Genomic DNA, 21,666 nt, shown 5'->3' on the forward strand with positions numbered 1-21,666 from the left:
CTTCCCCCCCACCCCCATCTCTCTGTCTCTGTCTCCGTTTCCTCTTCTCTCTCTCTCTCTCTCTCTCTCTCTCTCTCTCTCTCTCTCTCATTCTCTAAACAAATACTGTGAACTTTGAAACTTTTATGGATCTATGATCTCTTTGGTGGAACCTCTTATGAAATGAGAAATTCCTTTTAAGAGAATCTAGGGCAAAGATGAGCCACAGGAAAAAGATTCAGCTTTGCAGGAAATGGGTTCTTTCTCAGAACTGGGCCAGATGACTCTTCCTTGCTTCAGGCTTACAAACCTTTGCTACTCTCCAGCCCTTGGTTCGAGGCTCTCATTCCCCTAACCTGATTGGCTGGTTCCTGGATTTAGAGCTCTACCACACATGACCAGCCTCAATTACTTGAGCCTCCTTTGTTTCCATTACCACCTATGACTGTATGACTTATGTAGGCTTCTGCACCCATTGCCTTTTATTCACTGCATGTAAATGAGCAGGGAAGAGAGCTTGTGAAGACAAGCTGATTTCCAAGGTCAAGCCCCTGGCTAGTATGACTAAAGTCTGTTTTACTCCAATTCTCTTAGAAAAGGAGATTATAAAGTGTTGATATTTTACATTTGAGGCAAGAATCTGAACACAGGAGATTAAACAAGACCCTCAAAATTATTGAGAAATCCAATTCAGAGTCTTTTAGTAGGCATATCAAAGTGGCCAGGCACAAGATGCTATTTAAGGTATTCCCAAAAGGTTTTCCTTGAAAATATTTCTTCCTTCTTTAGACCCAATATTGCCTGAAATCTCTCCATTAGAGATAGGAGGCAGCTATGTTGTACAATAGCCAGAGAGATGCACTTGCAGTCAAGATGACCTAAATGAAAATCTTGCCTCAGCTACTTATTACCTGGATGACCCTGGACAAGTCACATCATCTCTCCTAGCCTCAGTTTCCATGTGTGTAAAATTGAGATGATCAAATGAGATAAGTAAAGTGCTTTGCAAACCTTAAAGCACAATATGAATGCTAACTAATATTCTTTTGGATGAGCTATTGCTCCATCCCTTCATCTCCTTAATAAAATCTCTAGAAAAGATAGCATTTCCAGTCTCTAGCACCTCAATAGATTTGACTACCAAATGAGACTCTCTTACTTAATGGGAGTGATCCCTAGATTGGGAGATAGGTGGTCCAGAGGGAAACTGAAAAAGAGGGAAAAACAGAAAAAATGAAGGAAAAAATTGCTACTTTTATAATTGTACTAAAGCTTACCTTTGGATAGTGTGAGCAGTGAAAGAAAAGATTTGCTCAAGATCACACCTTGGCAAGTGGTGAAATCAGGATTCCAACCCAGGTCCTTTGACTTCAAACTCAGATTTCGAGGCAGGAGAGTTTTGATGAAAAAGCCATGGCTGACATAGAGAATCTCCACTTTGTTTACTGAGAAAGGGCCTGTTTCACAGATGTTTTGGGAAATCTATTCATTTCCCAGTCTGAGAGACCCTAGCATAGAGATGACTCTCTTTCAGCCAGCAGACAAATAGGTCGTGTGAAAGCTAACTTTGCTGGCAAGTTCACAGCCTGCATTCCACGAGGATATTGGGGGTGCGGGTTGGGGGGAAGAGTGACATTCAATGAAAAACAGACCACTGTGAAAGGACCCATCCTTGAAGACTGATGACTTGATATAGAGAGAAGTCATCTTGCACTTGGAGTCAAACTCTGCCAACAAGGGGTGGTCTAGAACTATTTCAGAATTGGATGAACTTGGCTCAGTGAGAATCTGAAGGCTGATTTAGGAACAGTTCATTTTTAAGTGCTTAGATCAGCCCAAACTTGTTCTAAATGTTGGAGGAATAAATATGCTTACTAGGATGTTTCTTATTAGAACAATTATTCAATAAACATTATTAAGCTTCTACTATGTACTATAGGGTTTGGACTTTTTTTTTTTTAGTTTTTTGCAAGGCAGTGGAGTTAAGTGGCTTGCCCAAGGCCACACAGCTAGGTCATTATTAAGTGTCTGAGGTTGGATTTGAACTCAGGTCCTCCTGACTCTAGGGCCAGGGCTCTATCCACTGCGCCACCTAGCCGCCCCAAGGGTTTGGACTCTTAAGGGTGCTGTGGTGCACAGAGAACTGGCCCCTAGAGTTGGGAAGACTGATCTGGCTTCAAACACTTACTAACTGTGTGACCCTGGGTAAGTCGCTTAACCCTGTTTGCCTCAGTTCCTGAGTTCCTGCAAACCATTTTGCCAAGAAACCTGAACAACAGCAAAGCTCTTGAAGACACAAACCCTAGAATTTATAGTCTAATAGGGGAGATGAATAAGGTGCACACACACACACACACACACACACACACACACAACTGTAGAATATCTAGCAGAATGTGATAATGGTCATCAGAGAGGTATAAACCAAGTGCTGTAGGAATTCCAAGAGAATAAAGGAATGCTTTTGACTGGAAAGAATCAGGAAAGGCTTCGTGGATGAGATGACTTTTGAGCTGGACTTCAAAGGTTGGCTTGGAACTGTAGAGTTGAACCTAGAAGAAAGGGTGGGAATGGGGTGGAAAAAATGTGGAATATATATATATATATATATATATGAAATATGTAGTACAGTTTGACATATAAAGGGGAGTTTTGAGAGATAAGGAGCCAAGGAACCACATGAAAGAAAATCTTGAGTTTGAGGTCCTATCCAAATTATGACCAATGTCCACCAAGAAAGGCAGTGTAGGGTGGTGAGGAGTGTGCTGGGCTTGGAGTCAAGAAGACCAGAGTCTCTGGAGTTTAGCACAACGATCATGGACTATAAGTCACTTCTAGGCAATTGGGCAGTGCCCGAATCAAATCATAATGGTCTTTTAAGGTCATTTTTAGAAAGAGGAGCCCAAAGCTAGCCTAAAGGGCTTTCCTTCTTGCTGTCTCTCTTTGCAGAGTGGTTGTGGTCCTAAGCAGTGGAAACCTTAGCCTGAACCTCCTCCAGCAATGCATCCAGAGGGCCCTGACCCTGGATAGCCAGATCTGCAGGTTCTCTGTTTGGTTGCATGACACTGCAGGGGAACTTGCCAAACTGTTGGAGATCATGGACCAAGAGACAATAAGGTAATTTCAGATGCTGCTCTAGATGATGGAGTAACCTAGTCAAAACCTGGGCCCCGGGGGATAGGGTTCTTCTCTTAAGAAGGAGAGAATTCAAGGCAGGATAGAAGTAGATGGGAAATGAGAGGGAGATTTGGGGTCTGGTGGGGAGATTAAGTCCAGGGAAAAGTCAAATTAGGAGGAATAGCTTCCCTTCCTCTGGCTAAGAAATACTCAGTTTTTGGGGGAAATTCCTTGGATTTTTAAGTCATTCATTTAGTTTTTGGAATAAGGAACCATTGTATCCTGAGGGAGTTAGAATCACCTTCTCATTCATTTTAAATTAAATTAAACCTAGACTTTAGAAAGTACTTTCTCTTTGCAGGGCTTTGTGTTAGAGGTTGCTAAAACCAGTCTAAACCACTTCTTACCCTCAAGGAACTTATATTCCTAGGTCTGTGGGTGGTCTCTGAATGCCTAGGGAAGTCGATGGATCCTGGATCTAGGAGGATTGAATTGGGAGGAGGTAGTTTTCCTTAGAAGAGATGAGGACTTTTATCACTCCCTAAATTGGGGGGGGGGGGGGGTTGAACTCCTTAGAAGCATATTTTAAAGTTTTAGTCACTCTTTATAATTTCTTTAAAAACTGGACTTTTGGGGCTCTGGGCATGGATTTTGAAGGAATGAAGAGGAGCGTGCACAGGAAGGATGAGAACAAGGGAAACCATTTCAGAGAATTATAGATCTGCAGATGGAGATCTTAAGAGTCATATAATTCCTTGAATTTTAGATAAAGCCCAGAGAAAGGAAGAGCATTGCCTGAGATCATAGAGTAGCAGAACCGGGATTTTAACCCTAGTTCATTGACTGGAAAGTCAATGCTCTTTTCACAGTGTGATGCATAATTTGAGCTTTAAAAAAAAAAAGAGAAACTTGGAAAACATTTCTGGCTAATGGACTATGGGAAACATGGCTACAAGCCTCTAAAAATGAAATATAGAATGGGTGGATCAGAGAGATAATGTGTTGAAGTGGAAAGAGCACTGGCTTTGGAGTCAAAAGGCATCTAAAAAACAGATGTTCCTGGCATGCCCTCCTTGCTACCAACTATGTGATTTTTGGGCAAATCATTTAACATCTCTGGGTTTCAGTGGCATTCTGGCCCTGCTAATTCTATTTTGGCTCCCCACCTTGCAGATCAGGTTCAAAGAAAGACAGGAATTTGTTCCTTTGAATAAAAGTCCTACCAACTTGAAATAGGAGCTGTTTAATGGCAATGCCCAGTTTGAGAGTAGAAGAGTGAGATAGCACTGTAGACTAGTGTTGCCTTATGTATTTTGTCAACAGGAACTATTCAACTAAGGAGAGGTAAGGGGCACCCCAGTACATTTCTTGTAATTCTGTGTATCTTTTAGGGTGTTGGACATTCAGAAGGAACATGGATTTGTGACTGCTAAGCTCTTCATGACAAAGGTAAGAGGAGGTAGACATCCTGAAAGATGGGTGATTTTTGAATAGTTTCTGCCAGCAGACCATCATATCAATTAACTGATAGAAATCACACCCCCAAATTCATTTTGTATCCCAAATTCTATTCTGCTATTCCTAGATCCTTGCTTTGGATTGCAATGATGACCTAGGTTTTTCTTTTTTTTTGAGTTTAACCAATTTTCATATCTTTGGTTTTTGACATTTTTACTTCCAAATATAACTTGGATATCTATATCTACATACACCTGTGTATTTGTACACACATGTGTAAATATGCATATATATATATACATGTATGTGTGTGTATTCAAATATATTCTCTCTTCCCTATTTAGGGAATGAGCCCTTGAAATAAAGAATAAAAAAAGAAAAGAAGGGGAAAAATAAATAATACTAGTAAACACATCAATCAAGTCTGACAAATCATCCAGTGTTCTTTACCCACCTTCTGCAAAGAAGGGAGAGGTATATTTTATCATTTGTTGTAGATCTAAATTAAATTACATAATAGTAATTTTCATTTGTTGTTGCTGTTGTTTCCATTGACATTGTAAACATTGAGTATATTGTTTTCCTGGTTCTGCTTATTTGTAGAGCAATAGTACTCTAGGTCAATTCACATAATTCTTCTCAAGCTTCTCTGAATTTTTTAAGGAGCTAATCTGGTAGCATTTCATCATATCTGCTTGGCCATTCTCCAATCCATAGCCATCTACTTTGTAAAAGTCCAGAGTTCTAGTCTAAGATATGCTATTGGCTAACTGTGGGTCACCTTGGACAAGCTCTTTCCTCTATACTACATTGACCCAAGTAGGTCTCTTTTTCACAAGAGATAGATGATCAGAAGAAGTAGTAGTAGTAGTTTGTTAGGAGCATTTTTTCCTTTCACCTCAATTTTCAAGTTGATTTTATTTCTAGGAAAAGTCACTTGAAGAGTTCTTTCCTGAGTTCCCTCTTCTATAAAATGAAATTGAACTTTCTGCCTCTGGAATTCTATCCAGTTCTAGATTCATAGCTTTTTAAAATTGGCAGCCTTTCCTCACAACAACATTGGGAAGTAGGGCAAACCTCATTTCCATTCTGCAGCCAACAGGTAGCTGGAGCTTGGACTTGAATGCAGGTCTTAGCCCATTCCCATGATTAATCATATTTTTCTCCAACCAGGAAAATTGTTCAGCTTTGATTAAAACAATGAAAGCTTAAAAATGAGTGGCAGTGGCTCTCCAAATTATGATTCTACCAGGCAAAATGTGGCTCCTGCACTTTTACTCTCTTTCAGCAGCTACCAGTGTCAAAATCAAATCAGAGTAAATGTTCAGATAATACATTGTGTTGTGTGGAGTACCAGAGGAATAAAGGAAAATAAGTACTTCTTGTAGAGATAAAAGGAGAAGGGGGGAAAAGGTAAGGGGCAATATAGGCTAACAGTTATATTTAAGAATTGCTAGGTTCCCACTCCTCCCTCCTGGAAAGACCTCAAGCAAGTCACCATGGTGGACCTCAGTTTGCCTCTCTATAAAATGACTAATGCTCTGTCACAGATGGTAGACTCAGGTGTTTAATGCCTACACACAAAAGGTTAATGGGAGTGACTGATATTAAGAAACTTGACCCAAGTGTTCAAGTACACGAAGGTGTTCATATAGGCTCCATGGTTGGGTCTGTGAACTCCGATGACAAACTTCTCTCCTCTCTTCTATCCTAGGTCACCTGTGTTGTTGAAACTAGAGACAAACAACAAGTAACACAGCTTCAAAGTGTCCTCTTAGAACACTATCCATCCTTGGACTGGATGCAGTAATGAGTGGGAGATATATCACAAACACTAGTTACAGCAGCAATTTTATCTGTTCAATGAAGCTCTTATGATTGTAAGCCCTTCCTTAATGGCCACAATGGGAGATAGGTTTGTGAAAGTAGAAATGTGAAAGCACTCCATTTGGAGTCAGAGGTGTTAGATTTGAAATTTTGTTTACCACTTGTGACTATTCTAGCAGAATTATATTCTCTGTGGGTCTAAAGTTCCTTATCTGTAAAAATAATAAAATTTAAGATTTCAAATCACATTGGACTAAGTTTGCATAAATAAATTTAGTTTCCTGGATCACCTAATATCGTGTTCGATCCATAATAGAAACTTATTAAATGTTTGTCGATTGAATCAATGAATGAGGTTGTAAGGTCAGGAAAGACTTTTAAGTTGTATAGGAATTCTATCTGATCTTCAAGAAAAATCACTAGGGCAGCTAGGTGGCACAGTGGATATAGAGCACTAGCCCTGGAGTCAGGAGGACCTGAGTTCAAATCAGGTCTCAGACACATAATAAATGCCTAGCTGTGTGACCTTAGGCAAGTCACTTAACCCCATTGCCTTAAATAAATAAAATTTAAAAAAAAAGAAAAACCACCAAGGTAGAGGTCTGAAATAATGGTACTTTACTAAGGGTTCATTGTCTCCACTAATGAAGTGGATCTCAGATTTTCCTCATGATCTGAGATGCCCACTTCTTCTAGGGCCTTAGTTTTATAAAGCTTGATATACAGACAGTACAACCAAAAAAGAGTTTTATTAGTGGATAAACCTTGTCCTGGACTGTCCAGGAGAGTCTACAGAAAATAAAGAATCTCATTAGTTGGCAAACTAGTGAGAATTATCTTAAGAGATCTATCTTGACCTTTCAGAAGGTCCTACCAAGTCAATGAATCCATGGGCTGGGTTGATAAACAGATGTCAAAACATCTATATGAGTAGATGGGCCTGTAGAAAGCAGGTCAGCAACCAGAGTCATTCATTGGTCAGGTGCTCATGGCTCATGTTGGACAACAGAGGGATGTGAAAAGATAGAGGGGCAAAAAAAAAAAATACCTGGGGGGCTTTCTATGTAAGTTTAGTCACCACCTTGCTGGGTTTGGTATATAACAAAGAAAAACAAGAGTTTTAGCTTCCTTTGATTAAGCAAGTGAATTTCCAATCTATAATACACTGCTCTGAGACCAACTATCAGAACTTATAATAACCCCACCCCCACCAACCATATCAAACTGATTGATATGGATTGAAATAGAATTGGAATCCAATAAACCATCTATCACATTTCCCTGCTTAGGTTCAATGAAAGACTAGTTTTTCTATAGATCACCATAATCTAAGTACATAAGAGGGCAGTTCTCTTATGAGCAATGCAAAACCAGAGGAGACAGTTAACAGTTTGAGAGGAAAAGAGAGAGACAGAAAGACTCATTAAGACACTGATGAGAGTCATTGGTGGCAATCCCCTTTGACAAGTAGGCCTTAGCATGTGTCAATCCTTTTCTCAGTAACCTATTTCATTAATCCATCCTTATAGATGTCTCATTTCCTACAGGTGCTTTGTGCTTGCCAATTATTTTTCCTATCAAAAGCAACATAAACTTTCTATCCATCCTCTACTCCAGTAAGTTTGTTTAGATAACTTGTACAATCTATTTGTAACAGCTAATAGAAAGGGAATCAAAATTATTCTTTTTTAAATTTATTTTTATTAAAGATATTATTTGAGTTTTACAATTTTCCCCCATCTTACTTCCCTCCCCCACTCCCACTGAAAGCAATCTGTTAGTCTTTACTTTGTTTCCCTGTTGTACATTGATCCAAATTGAGTGTGATGAGAGAGAAATCATATCCTTAAGAGACAAAAAGTCTAAGAAATAATAAGATCTGACAATAAGATATGGTTTTTTTTCTAAATTAAAGGAAATAGTCCTTGAACTTTGTTCAAACTCCACAGCTCTTTATCTGCATACAGATGGCACTCTCCTTTGCAGACAGCCCCAAATTGTTTCTGATTGTTGCACTGATGGAATGAGCAAGTCCTTCAAGTTTGAACATCACCCCCATGTTGCTGTTAGGGTGTACAGTGTTTTTCTGGTTCTGCTCATCTCAGCATCAGTTCATGCAAATCCCTCCATGCTTCCCTGAATTCCCATCCCTCCTGGTTTCTAATAGAACAATAGTGTTCCATGACATACATATACCACAGTGTGATAAACCATTCCCCAATTGAAGGACATTTACTTGATTTCCAGTTCTTTGCCACCACAAACAGGGCTGCTATAAATATTTTTGTACAAGTGATGTATTTACCCTTTTTCATGATCTCTTCAAGGGTATAGACCCAGTAGTGGTATTGCTGGGTCAAAGGGTATGCTCATTTTTGTTGCCCTTTGGGCGTACAAACAAAATTATTCTCAACGATCTTATGCTTTCTTCAAATGGTAGCTTCTCCTTGATATATTCTGTTAAATTTCATTAGCAAAAAAATTTCAAGGGAAATTTTTATTGAGTGGTATATTATGAATGGTTACAAATATTATAAAGTGAACACTAACACCAGAATTGAGATAAGATGGAATAGTTATTCATTTTTTGAATTAATTTCAGAACAAGTAACAATTTTACAAATATTAGAATATTCATTTTCAGTTGATATTTCCTTCCCTAGTAATGTAACAATTAATAGATAGAATGGGATTTTGTAAAAAGTTATTTAAAAAAAGTTTTTCCAAACTGCAGAGAAGCCTATACTATAACTATTTGATATTCTGTGTTTCCCATGCTAGTGAAAAGTAGTGGAAACCAATCCAACATTTGAAGTAATGTTCTAAAACAGATAATATTTATTTAAAAAAGTATAATTAGGAATGTGTAAATATAACTGTGATTTGGAAATAGAGCCCTTTGAGTGACAAGAGTCATAAACAAGGTATCAGCAGACTTGATCAGTGGCAGCTTAAATCAGAGCGTTTATTAAATATAAAACACAACAACAAAAACAGTATGTTTGCCCCTGTATAATGTATAATGCCGTATTTTAAGCAAAAGCAGAAATTCTAATTTAGGCCACAACCATTCAGTTCAGTTTTATTATATGCTTCCCATTTCCCTCATTGAGTTACAAGGCAAAGAGAGCCAAGGATTCTGAACAATGAGAGTCAAAGTTGGAGTTGTGAAGTATAAGGCAAAAATATACACATTCAATCCTTGAATGTCTTTGAGGACCAACTTTGTGCAAAAGTTGTTCAAGGTTGTACAATAGCTTATTCATACATTGGACTTTACATTCATTGTCATATCTTCATAATAACCCTGAGAAGGGGCAAGTTTTATGTTTAGCTGTTTTGTTGTTTTAGTTCAAGTATCTCATTTTACAGATGAGGAAATTAAGTTTCAGAGAAATGCTTAATACATAGAACTGGAAGTAAAAACCAAGTTTAATACTCTCTTTAGCTGGCTATATTATCCTTGGTCTTAAGGAGTTTGATATCTAGTTGGAGAGAGAAGACTTGTGAACAAATGACTTTAAAACTTGGAAATGTTTGCGTGTGTATATCCAAATAGATAATACAATATAAGTGATATAGAAGCTTAGGGGAGAAAACAATTATTTCCTTGAAGTCAGGGAGATCTTCAGAGTAAAAGACAGCAAGAGTAAAGAAAGGTAGATTTTTCAAAAGGCAAAGATCTAAGGAGATAATGTATGCAGAAGACTTTGTTAATTAAAATTCTAGATAAATATCTGCTATCTTTTGAGCAAAGACAGGAAAGTAAGATAGTACTTTAGGAAACAAAGTAGTTCTAGATGGCTTGGAATGTAATATTCCAAGAGAAAACAGTGAGTGATAAAGCCTAAAAAATGAAGTAGGGAACAGATCATTGAATGACAGACTAGTATGTTTATATTTTATTCTGAAGATTATGGGCAACTATTAAAGGTCTTGCAGGGGGATGGATGATTTGCTCAATGATGAGCCTAAATTAGGATTTTTGGTAGCTGAAAGAAAAGAAAGACTATGGAGATATATTGGTTACTGATTGGAGGTAATGATTAAGGGAGGAAAAAGAGTCAGAGATGTCACCAAGCATGAAGACTATTAATGATAGTGCCCTGAAAAAGTATGGGGAGGATGTACCAAAGGCAAGTGGAAAGACAGTGATTTTATTTCTAAGCAAGGAAAGATTTCCTAACAATTAGAACTCTCCAAGAGTCAAGTTAGTTGCCCAAGAAGAATTGGGCTAGACCACATTGGAGGTTCTCCAAGTTAAAGTTGGATGATCATTGTTCAGTGCTTGGATGTTAAAGAAAGGATTTTGAGATCTATCTATCTATCTATCTATCTAATATAATGAAGATAATAAGACTATAAAACTCTAGTCATATAAAAATTCCAAAAATCACTTGTAAGTGTATAAACTTAAAATGAAATAATCCAGAGGTTCTACTTTACAATTATCAGACTAGGGGCAGTTAGATGACCCAGTGAATAGGGCACTGGCCCTGAAGAAGGACATGAGCTCAAATCTGACCTCACACACCTGGCTGTGTGACCTTGGGCGAGTCAACCCCATTGCCTTGTAAAAAATTAGTATACAATTATTAGACTAGCAAATACACACATACAGAGGCAAATGACAAATATTGGGGGACAAGTGAACTCCTGCATTGCTAATAGAGCTATGAATTGGTCCTGCCATTTTGGAAAGCAATTTGCAACTATGCTTCAAAATTTATTGAACCAGAAATTTTACTATTAGGCATATTCCTTAAAGCAATTCTCTAAAAAATAAGAATAGGTTCAATAAAAGGACCAATATAGCAAAGTATGTTTAAAGCACTTCTTTTTGCAATGGCAAATAAATAGAAATTAATGGGTGTATCCATCAATCGGTGAATGACTGAACAAATTATATGAATATAATGGTGCAATTATACCATAAGAAATCATGAAAGTAAAGATTTCAGGGATTGCCAGGGATACTTGTATCAACTAATAGAGAGTGAGGTGAGCAAAACCCAATTTATAAAATAGCAAAAATATTGGAAAGGCAACTTTGAAAGACTTAAGAACTTTCATCAACACAATGATTAGCTATGATTTCAGAAGATGGCTAATTAAGCATACTCCCCACCCCTTAAGAGAAGTGATGGGTCTAACACGCAGAATATTTATTTTTGGACATGGCTGTAAAAAGAATTTGTTTGGCTTTACAATGAATTTTTCTTATAAAGATGAAGAAAATGTGGAAAGGAGAAAAGATTATGGTGCCTTTCCCTGCCACCAAAGTGGGAACAGAAGGAAATCTGGTTCTATTAGAAACCAGGAGGGATGGGAATTCAGGGAAGCCTGGAGGGATTTGCATGAATTGATGCTGAGTGAGATGAGCAGAACCAGAAAAACACTGTATACCCTAACAGCAACATGGGGGCAATAATCAACCTTGATGGACTCTCTCATTCCATCAGTGCAACAGTCAGGGACAATTTGCTGCTGTCTGCAATGGAGAATACCATCTGTATTCAGAGAAAGAACTGTGGACCAAGGACTATTTAAAAAAATGATATTTTATTGTTTGATCTTGCTATCTCTTATACTTTATGTTTCTTCCTCAAGGATATGATTTCTCTCTCATCACATTCAATTTGGATCAGAGTATACCATGGAAACAATGGGAAGTAAGATTAGGGGAAAAACTGTAAAACTCAAAATAGAATCTTTAAAAAAAAGGAAGGAAATCTGTAAGGAATCACAGTCAAGCATTTCAAAATTATATATTAAATTTATTACACATTTAAAAAAAGCTCTACATAATCCACAATTTCACATATGTTAACTCTCCTTCTGTTTGACATCATATATGAAAATGTTATATGGATATTATGTATATGGAAATTAAGCATTAAAAAAAAAAGAGGCTATCGTCCTATATAAACACTTCATTCTGCAGGCCCAGAAGTGTTAACTGACTTTTGTATGTGTCTCATCTCTTCTACTAGACTATAAAAACCCTAAAGGGAATTATTATGTAGTCAGTTAGTTGGGTCCCATTCTTTGTGACTCCATTTGGGGTTTTCTTGGAAAAAAGATACTAGAGCAATTTTCCATTTTCTTTTCCAGCTCATTTGCAGATGAGAAAATTTAGGCAAACAGGTTTAGGTGATCTGCCCTGGGTGATACAACTTGTGTCATGTGTCTGAGGCTGAATTTGAACTCAGGTTCTCCTATCTCTAAGCCAGAACTCTAAACATAACTTAATTCATATTGTGACTTGTACAATACATAATAAATAATGTTTTTTGAGTTACACAGAATTCAATAAACCTAGTCAGGCAGCCTCTGCTCAGGAATGATGAAAATCATCAATTACTGTATATAATAATGAAAAATTCTATGGTTAAAGAAAAGGAACCAAACCTATTCACAGTATAGACATTTTCTGAAACAATCAAATACTAAATTTTCAAAAAAGATTTAAAACAAAGTAGTAATGAAGATACAATGTGCAAAAACATCAATTTCTTCTCTACTTTTTTTTGCGATGGTAAGGTTTATAGGCAATTAAGATGGAGAGAGAAGCGATCCCAAAGAGGAATGTTTGCAGGAACCATAGCAGTCGAGCCCGACCATTTGTGATACCTTTTTTACTACATGAAAAAAAAGACAATATAGACAAACGGTCATTTTCAATTTTCAACGTTCTTAATCGAGAGTAAAAAGTAGAAGAAAATCAAGCTAAAGACAGATTTTTCTTGACCTGAACTCTGAAACCCTTGATAATGCCTGAGTAACTAAAAACAAGTTCAAATCTGGTTTACAGCATCATATGCAGGTCAGTTTCCTTCTGGATAAAATTGTTCATTTAATGAAAATTACATAGTTTATAATTTCCCTCCTTTCTTATTGTTAATTTAATTTTGGAAATACTTTTCATATAAAAGATCCATTTGATAAAATGTGAACAGTTCCCCCAAGTCCTGTCAAAATATGTAAAATATTTAGACTATCATTTTGCCTTTTAATTTTTCTTGGCTTGCCAATAAGGCATAAAATGATTTTACATTGTAGTTAAAATACTAAATGGAACTACATGCTACATTTCATATAACTTATATATAAAATCATAAGAATTAAATCTTAAAGGGACCATGGAAATAGTCAGGTCTAACTCCCTCATTTTGATGAGGAAAAACTGATGCTTTGAGACATGAAGTGACTTACCACAGTCACATGGTCACAGAGGAAGAAAGTAGTAGTACCACAATTAAAACCCAGGTTTCCCCACTAGCAAAATGTTACATCTACATTACTTTGTATATATACTTATGCATGTATATGCTATTTCCTGGATACTTTAAGGACCTCAGTCAGGAATTAGTTCACTTTTGTCATTGTCATTTAAATAGCAAGTAAAGACAATTAATGTTTGATTAATTTTCCTACTGTACAATATTACCCCTTCCTTCATGGTTTGTTATTCTTATAAAATACTTTACACACCCTCTCATTTAATCCTGTCTATTACTGTTCTAAAGGCTAAGTGTGTATACACACACACACACACACACACACACACACACACACACATAGGCTTCAATATTCAACAGTTAGGATTCCTTCCCAAATATGAAGATCCAAATGAAGGCAACATTTATTCTATAGTCAGAGATTTAATGATTAAATTTAACATTTTCTCACTATATTTTAGATAGAAAAAAATATTTAGATAAAAACCATTTTGAAATTATTTTTGACAATCTTATATTTTGCTTAGGATATATTTTTAAATCAATATGCTGTGATATGTGATGATCTGGGCAAGTTTATCTACAAAATCTGCTAGCACCACTTGTCCTTACTTGCTTGAACCATTTGATAATTTCAAGAGATTTTCATAACCAGATAATCTAGTTACACAAGTTATCATTATTGCAGATGTAACCATGAAGTTGTAAGAATATAGAAATACTGTGTCTTGTTCTCCTTCCATATTTTAATCAAAATAAGAGATCTGGACTCCAAAATTCTAATTTCTCAAATGGCTAAATTTTTTTTTTTCCCAATATATAGCCTTGAAAATTGTGGGAAGCATATGGGCTAAACTTAATTTATGATGTGAGGTGATGATGATTCACCAGGAAAAAAAAAGGAAGAAAGAAAGATGAGAGGGGGGAAGGAGGAAAGAAGGGAAGGAAGAGATGAGTAAAAGAGAAAAAAGGAAGGAGGAAAGAGAGGAAAAAAACAGAATTGCAATTTAGCGACTTCAGACTATGAATAGTTTGTGCTATACCAATGCTAATATAAAAAAATTAAATCTTTTTATTTTTCAAAATTTGTCAAAAAACCCCCCTATTATCTTGAAAAAGAACTTAACATTTCATTCTTTACCCATGGTCCTGACTAAAAAGAAATCAAGGAGAGTGTAAAAAAAAGTGTACATGATTTGAAGTTGAATACTTGGGTTCAAATTCTCATTCTGCTACTTGGTAAAAGTATAAACATGTCTCTTTTGGGGTCTGAATTTCCTGATTGGTAAAATGAGTGGGTTGGACTAGATAACCTCTAAATTCTATGATCTTTTTAAATGAACTCTAACTTGCCCTCAAAACACTCACCTTTATTCTTTACATCAGAAGAATTACCTGAATCACCTAAAAATGGTTCACTTTAAGTTAATTTCTTTTTTCTTTCTTTTTCTTCTTCTTTTTTTTCCTTCAGTTTTTACAAGGCAATGGGGTTAAGTGATTTGCCCAAGATCACACAGCTAGGTAATTACAGATTTGAACTTGGGTTTTCCTGATTCCAGGACCAGTGCTCTATCCACTGCATCACCTAGTTGCCCCTAAGTTAGTTGATTTCTAATTTCAATGAATTAAAGAAAAGGAAGTTAGGAAGCTGGAATTAAAGAAAATCTTAACCACTTACTTGCACAGTATCAAAGCATATATGGCTTCTCCCACATGAATCAACCAGGCAACCCAGTACCTGCAGAAAGCCAGTCATGATTTTAGATGAACAATTTCGAATAAGTGAATTATTATCACAGAAATGAAAAAGGAAATATGCTAGCTAATTGGAAAATAGATGTTGGTCTGAGATTAAAATGCAGAAGAGTGGCAATATAGGCCTTCCAGATCTTCGTGAGTCTCTCTCTAAAATACTGCATGGCCAATGTCTATTGTTTTCCAGATCTCACTTACCCATAGTACATGAGTTCAAGATGGTTATCCACCAAGTACCGAGTAAAGAGTCCGAGAGAGCCAAGTTTCTGATAGGGGATGCTCTGAGGCCAGAAGACTACCCACTGAAAGAGGCAGAAAAGGAATAGAATACATGTGAGGTGACCTGATAGCTATGGAAACCTTCCCTTTTAAGAGACTGACTGTAAAAGGATCTGGTTCTACAAAGCACAAACTGCCCCTTATCTCTTATTTTGAAAGGCTGTTAGCAAACTGAGCTCTACCAGCACACATCAGATCACCACAGAAATGATGAATAAAATTCATTTGTCCCCAGCTCACTTGTCCCAAATATCAAAAGGGGAACATTATGAATATGGTTTGAATTCTAGATACCCATGGAAAAGTAGACACTTGAAAATGATAAGCTAGACCAAAACTATTAAATCTGCTGCAACTAAATAACCCAACAGAAGTGTAGTTGCTAACTTGGGCAAATTTCTTTCTGAAGGAGATCTTGACTTTCATATTACAAAGGCTATTGCGTCCATGAAACCTTCCAGTGGTTCCCACCTATAATCACCTTTGCCCCCCTCAAGCTTCACTAAGAAATTTGTTTTTCTATTTCTCTGGTGCACTATCAAGATAACAGTGTACTTTCACAAGATAACTATGCTCACACAGGTATGTTATGTAGATTATGAGGGCTGAACCCAATAGGTCTTATCTAAATTGTACATATCCCTCAGAATCTAGTAGTGTCCTAAATACAATAGGAACTCAGGTTTGTTGAATTGAATGAGTTACAACTTAATGTTTTAACTGTCTCATTTATATGATTTCAAGCATCTGGCTCCTGTACTTAAGATTGTTGCTAGTTCTGGACCTCACTTTGCTGTGGCTTTCTTTCAGTCTCCAATTTAGTTCTTGACTTAAAGAAAATACCCCTCTCCTCTTCTAAGTCTTCCACACTGCTTCTCTTTATTCTAATAACTTCTGAAATTCCACAGAGCATTCCCAAATTATGGTAAAAGGAAGTGAGAGCATCCACAAATACTACCCTGTACTAACATGAAATTCTAATTAGTCCTACCTCCCTATTCTACCTTGACACATAAATTTTCATTCCATTTAATACTAAAAATAGCGCAAAAATATATGACAAAAACATTTTTATACCCCAGTTCCAGTAATTATGTTGTCTAAAGTCCTTAGCATAGCATTCAGAGCATATCTACTTTCTGAGTCTTATAACCTTTTTCCCTTTTAACAATCCCACCTATGATGTTTCTTGTGTCTTTTGGTTGCTCCATCCCCCTTTCCTGCAAAATCCTGCTCTCTCCAGATCCCATTCATCCCTTATGGCTTGGGTTAAGACTCCCTCTTCTATGAAGATCTTTCAAACAATTTCCCCCCTACTCTGCCTCCTGTGTGGGCCACTATATATCTGCTACAGTCTTTGCTTTATCTCTAGATGTTCTTATGGACTTTGGAATAAACTTGTCCCATACCACTGTCATTCCAGTTTGTTTTTTTTTTAGGTTTTTGCAAGGCAGATGGGGTTAAGTGGCTTGCCCAAGGCCACACAGCTAGGTAATTATTAAGTGTCTGAGGCCAGATTTGAACCCAGGTACTCCTGACTTCAAGGCCGGTGCCTTATCCACTATGCCACCTAGCCCGCCCCATCATTCCAGTTCTGAAAGCATAAATCAGTGTTGCCCCTGCTCCTGGATGGATCCTGTTTTATCTTCCCCTATTAACATGCAAGCTCCTTCAGAATAGGGACTAGCTTCACTTATGCTTTTGTAAACTCAATATTTTAGCACAGTAACTGACAGTTACTTTTTTTTAAAGAAGACTGATGATTTCATTCCTCCATTCAGTCCTACTCTGAACTCCTGTCCTGGCCACTGGATACTCTTATAAAGTAATCTTGGTAGGTGTCTCGCCTCCCTAATCTGCCCACCTGCCCACCTCGTTTGAGAGCAGGGAGCAAATAGGTCACATCTGTGGCTACTACTAGAAGGTAAGGGGCTGGGGGAGTGGGAAGGGCTCAGCAGGCAGGTAGAGAGGTGCCTCCACAATAATGGTTTGCCCAAAATTTTAAGGTTGCCTTCCCTATTGTTAAAAAAAAAAAGTCACACCAAAAAAGGCCAGAGCATTTGCATCTTCCTTTACTAGGCCCTCCCTAAGCCTTGTTGCTTAATGATGACTACCAGATTTCTTCACAACCACCCTGTTAAGCAAGTACTGCACGTACTGTTCCCATTTTATCAGTTGGGGAAATTGAGGTTCAGTTACATTTGATTAAATTTGATTAAATTGATTTATTAAATTGATTTCCCCAGATCGAAAAAGCGCCTTGTTCAGGATCATGCAGCAGCCCCCTCGGCTGTCGTCCTTTTCCCTCCGCGCCCAGAGCGCGGCTGGTCCAGGCCGACCACTCGCCTGCATCCACACTCCGTAACCAAGGCAACGAGGGCACGGAAGGGGGGAACGGGAAAAAGAGATGCTCGCACGCGTGCGCACCAACCGGCAGGGAAGCAGTGCGCCTGCGCCGCTCAAACCTTTCCCATTTCATCAAGCCTTACCGCGAAGTATCCCAGACCCAGGGCGGTGATCGCCATGCCCGCCGGGTGGCCCCTTCGGAAGTAAACGCCAGCCGGCTGCGAACTTTGCTCTTTTTTCGCCTCCATCTTGAAGGCTTTGTCAGCGCGGTGCTCGGCTCCCGCCCCCCCAGCTAAGAAAAGTGGACTAACCCGTTCCTGGAGTGAAGGGCGCGTGCGCACAGGCTGGCGGCGGCAGCACGCGCATGCGCCCCCTCGGGGACTTCCGCGCTCCTCACGGGGACTTCCGCACTCCTGCGTACTCACTCACCGTGTAGTAGCCGAAGCTCCCCAGGATGAGGCCGCACCAGCAGAGTCGGCTCCTCCTGAAGTAGGCTGCCCCGCCCCCCGCCGCCTCCATGACGGCCGGACCGTGCTGGACTGTGCCGGACCCGGAAAGAAGTGGACGCGGGGGCGGGGCCGGGAGCCTAGGGAAAGTCGGGAGGGAGTGGAGCCTGCTCAGACCGCGCCCAGCGCCTGCGCCACGCCCGAGAGCGCGCGCGCACGCGCAGTCCTGTGACGCAGGCAGGCAAGCGCACTGTACATGATGCGCCTAGAGGAGCGCGGCGTGTGCGTGCATGCCCCGACTTACAGAAAAGCCGTGCGTGCAAGCATGGTCATGAATGCACACGCATGTGGACGGTGCACTGTTTGATGCGTGCGCATCGATGCACTGTGTACATGCATGCACGCATGCACTCATAGAAAGCAGTGTGTGCAACGTGTTCGTAAATGCACGTGCGTGTTAATGGTGCACTATTTGATGTATGCACGTGAATGCACTGTACATACATGCACCCCGTTGCTCGTGTATACATGCATGCACCTATAGAAAAGCAGTGCATACAAGTATGTTCATAAATGCACTGTGTGATGCGTGCACATCAATGCACTGTGAATATACATGCACAGGTGGCCATGTGTACATGCAGGCAGACACGTATGGGGATGCGGTATGCACACATATTCACATAGATGTACTATGTAGTGCACATGAACATGCGTGTTCACACACTGTATGTCTATATTCATGTGTGGGTATAGACAAAGCACAATTCTACGAGCGTGAAAACCTATCAATACTGGACAATGGTTTTAGGGGTGGATTACAAATAGTAACTTTTTCATTCTTCCAGTCCTTCCCAGTTCTCCGGTCTCCTTCACATATCACTAACTGACTCACCAATCACACCTACTATTTTATTTTATTTTCATATATTTAAGGAGTGTGCACTGGAAGAGACCTCTGAGGGCACCCAGACCATCCTTTTGTTACAAAGCATGAAACAGTGTAGGATTAAGAATAGTTTGGTATTTTGCACCCACAAAACAAGATGCCAAACACTTGCTTAGATGTTTGATAACAAAAATCATATATAAAAACAAGGAATAGATACTTTCTTAAATGCACAACAGAGACAGAAAAGCAATGCTAATATAATAAGTAAAATGATTAATATAATTATCAATATATTAGAAGAAAGATAAAACATCACCAATTGGGGGAAGCACCAACTTGATAATCAGTGGCGGGGGAATCCCAGGTGTTTGCCATTGAGTCCTGAATGGGAAAGTAGCCCCAGGCAAAGCATCCTTTCCATGGGTGAGATTCCAAAGAAGGGAGCTTAGCTGGGGAATTTTTGTAGGGTCTTAGACAAAGAAGGCATTCTGCCAGGGGACCGGAATATTGTTCAATTAATTGACATGAATTATTAAGCATGTGTTCTCAGGGATTTAGCATGAAACATCACTATCTGGAACAAAACATCCTTGTTTTGAAATAGGTTCTGAGCAGTCCCTCAGAGTTTAACATGGTCCAAGAATGGCCAGTTCCTGGAGTTCAAGAGCTAACAAAGATGGTGAGGTTCATGTAAAGGACAAAAATCAGTCCATACAGTTCATGGGCCTTCATGATATCATCCCTTAGAAGGATATTAATGTATCCTTCACAAAGGCACAGAGAAATTAAAAGGACTTGTTCAGGGTCAGAGAGCTAGCAAGCATCTGATCTGAAATGGAAACCAAAGCTTTGCTCACTACAACTGCAAGGATGGTTAGGTGCTCTCATATTATACTTCTACTTATCTTGGGTTTCAACTCACATCAAGCAATTTTGTAGTGTTCTGTCCATTTGACGCTCTTCTAGGGGAGATCAATTATCTAAACATAAAAAGGCTCAAGGGAAAATATGGGATGATAAAGATTGTATCTCACAGTTAATGGATTTCATAACGGTGTATGTTTCTGAAAGACCATGACAGCAATAAGCATTTGTTGATATGCTTTTTTTGTTAATAGTTTTCTAAGCACTGAAAATATAGAAAGAGACAGAAAATTAATCCCCACTTTCAAGAAGCTCATAGTCTATGGACAAAGGTGACATGTTTACAGGGTCAAGTAGAGAAAAGAGCAGAGGGAAGAAGGCACCCTCTGTAGTGCATTGGTAAAATCTTGTTGAGGAAGATGAGATTTTAGCTGGCTTAAAGGAAACTCAAAAATAGAAATTAAGAGGGAATGACTTCCAGGCATGGAGGACAGCCAGTGAAAATGCAAAGTCAGGAAATGGAGTGTCTTTTCCCAGGAAAAGTAGGGAATCTAGGGTCACTGGAGAGAAAAATACTTGGAAAAAAGAAAAATGCAAAAAGCCTAGAAAGATAAGAATGAGCTAGCTTATGAAGGGCTTTTAAAAACAAGACAAGATTTTATATCTGATCCTGTAGATGATAGGGGATCATTGAAATTTATTGAGTAGGAGGATGAGTCGGATTACAAAAGACCATCAGATTTAAAATCATGAGAAAAAGTTACAAATGGGGCGGGTAAATCTTTTCATTAAATATCTATGATTAAAGTCACCCACCCCAAATTCATTGGGAATTGATACACAAATATATAAAAGTCTTTTAAGAAAGAAATGCATGTTCTGAGAGCATGAACCAATAGTTTTCTTTCCCTTTAAAAAATAGATTTATTTTTTACATCAGTTACATTTCTGAAGATATCCCCTTTCATTCTTTTCCCCATACCTAGTGTGTCTTCCTTTGTAACAAAGACTAAAAAAGAAAGATGCTAGAAAAGCAGTCTGGCAGAAATTAGACTAAAACAATAGACCCTATTCTGTAACGCATTCTAAATGGGATATGTGATCTTAAAATTGAAAGTAAACTATATACTTTTTAAAGAGGATCCTGAATTTATCTTCTTGAGGTGCCATATTTTCCAGAAATATTGAATCTGGAGTATGCAGGAAGCTTCTCCCCACCCCTAGCTGACATAATATATTATTTGCACCTCAAACTGGACTTTGTGTCCTTGGGAGTAGAACCAGCTACAAAGGCATGGACTGAGCAGTCTGCACCAGACTGAGAGAATAGCCAGGAACTTTGTAGATAAACAGACCCTCCTCTCTTCCTGATCTTTTTTTCCAAGGAAAAATAATGCTGCTTTTGCCATCACCTTTCTCCTCTCCCTCAGGAGGGGGATTAGACCTTCCTTCCTTCCTCTCT

General features: G+C 38.5%; 2 protein-coding genes across 11 annotated transcripts in view; one reads left to right on the forward strand and one right to left on the reverse strand.

Moving 5' to 3' along the window:
- The window catches only part of LOC141520960 (L-threonine ammonia-lyase-like), a 34,051-nt gene extending 27,384 nt beyond the window's left edge, over window positions 1–6,667 (forward strand). For 2 of the 8 annotated variants that reach the window (XM_074232956.1, XM_074232955.1), the window contains exons 11-13: window positions 2,929–3,096; window positions 4,488–4,545; window positions 6,269–6,667. In XM_074232956.1, coding sequence (XP_074089057.1) covers window positions 2,929–3,096; window positions 4,488–4,545; window positions 6,269–6,364 — 322 coding nt within the window. In that variant the 3' untranslated portion in view covers window positions 6,365–6,667. The remainder of the gene's footprint in view (window positions 1–2,928; window positions 3,097–4,487; window positions 4,546–6,268) is intronic. The other 6 variants (XM_074232958.1, XM_074232957.1, XM_074232959.1 and 3 more) reach the window with 3 other exon arrangements.
- Window positions 55–18,656, reverse strand: TMEM254 (transmembrane protein 254). Of its 3 annotated transcripts, none has more exons than XM_074232963.1 (4): window positions 18,432–18,656; window positions 15,576–15,679; window positions 15,301–15,360; window positions 55–2,531 (listed from the first exon to the last, which is right to left on the reverse strand). In XM_074232963.1, the coding sequence occupies exons 1-4, from the start codon at window positions 18,519–18,521 to the stop codon at window positions 2,366–2,368; spliced, it is 420 nt and encodes a 139-aa protein (XP_074089064.1). In that variant the 5' UTR covers window positions 18,522–18,656; the 3' UTR covers window positions 55–2,365. The 3 variants fall into 3 exon arrangements, with proteins under 3 accessions (XP_074089064.1, XP_074089066.1, XP_074089065.1); XM_074232965.1 differs by lacking the exon at window positions 55–2,531 and adding an exon at window positions 12,138–13,022; XM_074232964.1 differs by lacking the exons at window positions 55–2,531; window positions 18,432–18,656 and adding exons at window positions 12,138–13,022; window positions 18,146–18,394.
- Window positions 18,657–21,666: the final 3,010 nt, after the last annotated feature.

The sequence above is a fragment of the Macrotis lagotis genome, chromosome 4 (genome assembly GCF_037893015.1).
Source record: "Macrotis lagotis isolate mMagLag1 chromosome 4, bilby.v1.9.chrom.fasta, whole genome shotgun sequence".
In the NCBI taxonomy this organism is placed as follows: domain Eukaryota; kingdom Metazoa; phylum Chordata; class Mammalia; order Peramelemorphia; family Peramelidae; genus Macrotis; species Macrotis lagotis.

Coding starts and splice junctions, on each gene's coding strand:
- TMEM254 (XM_074232963.1), bottom strand. CDS start 18,521: ATGGAGGCGGCGGGGGGCGGGGCAGCCTACTTCAGGAGGAGCCGACTC. Junction 15,680..18,431: donor GGAGCTTCGGCTACTACACG/GTGAGTGAGTAC, acceptor TGCCTCTTTCAG/TGGGTAGTCTTCTGGCCTCA. Junction 15,361..15,575: donor CTTGAACTCATGTACTATGG/GTAAGTGAGATC, acceptor GGCTTTCTGCAG/GTACTGGGTTGCCTGGTTGA.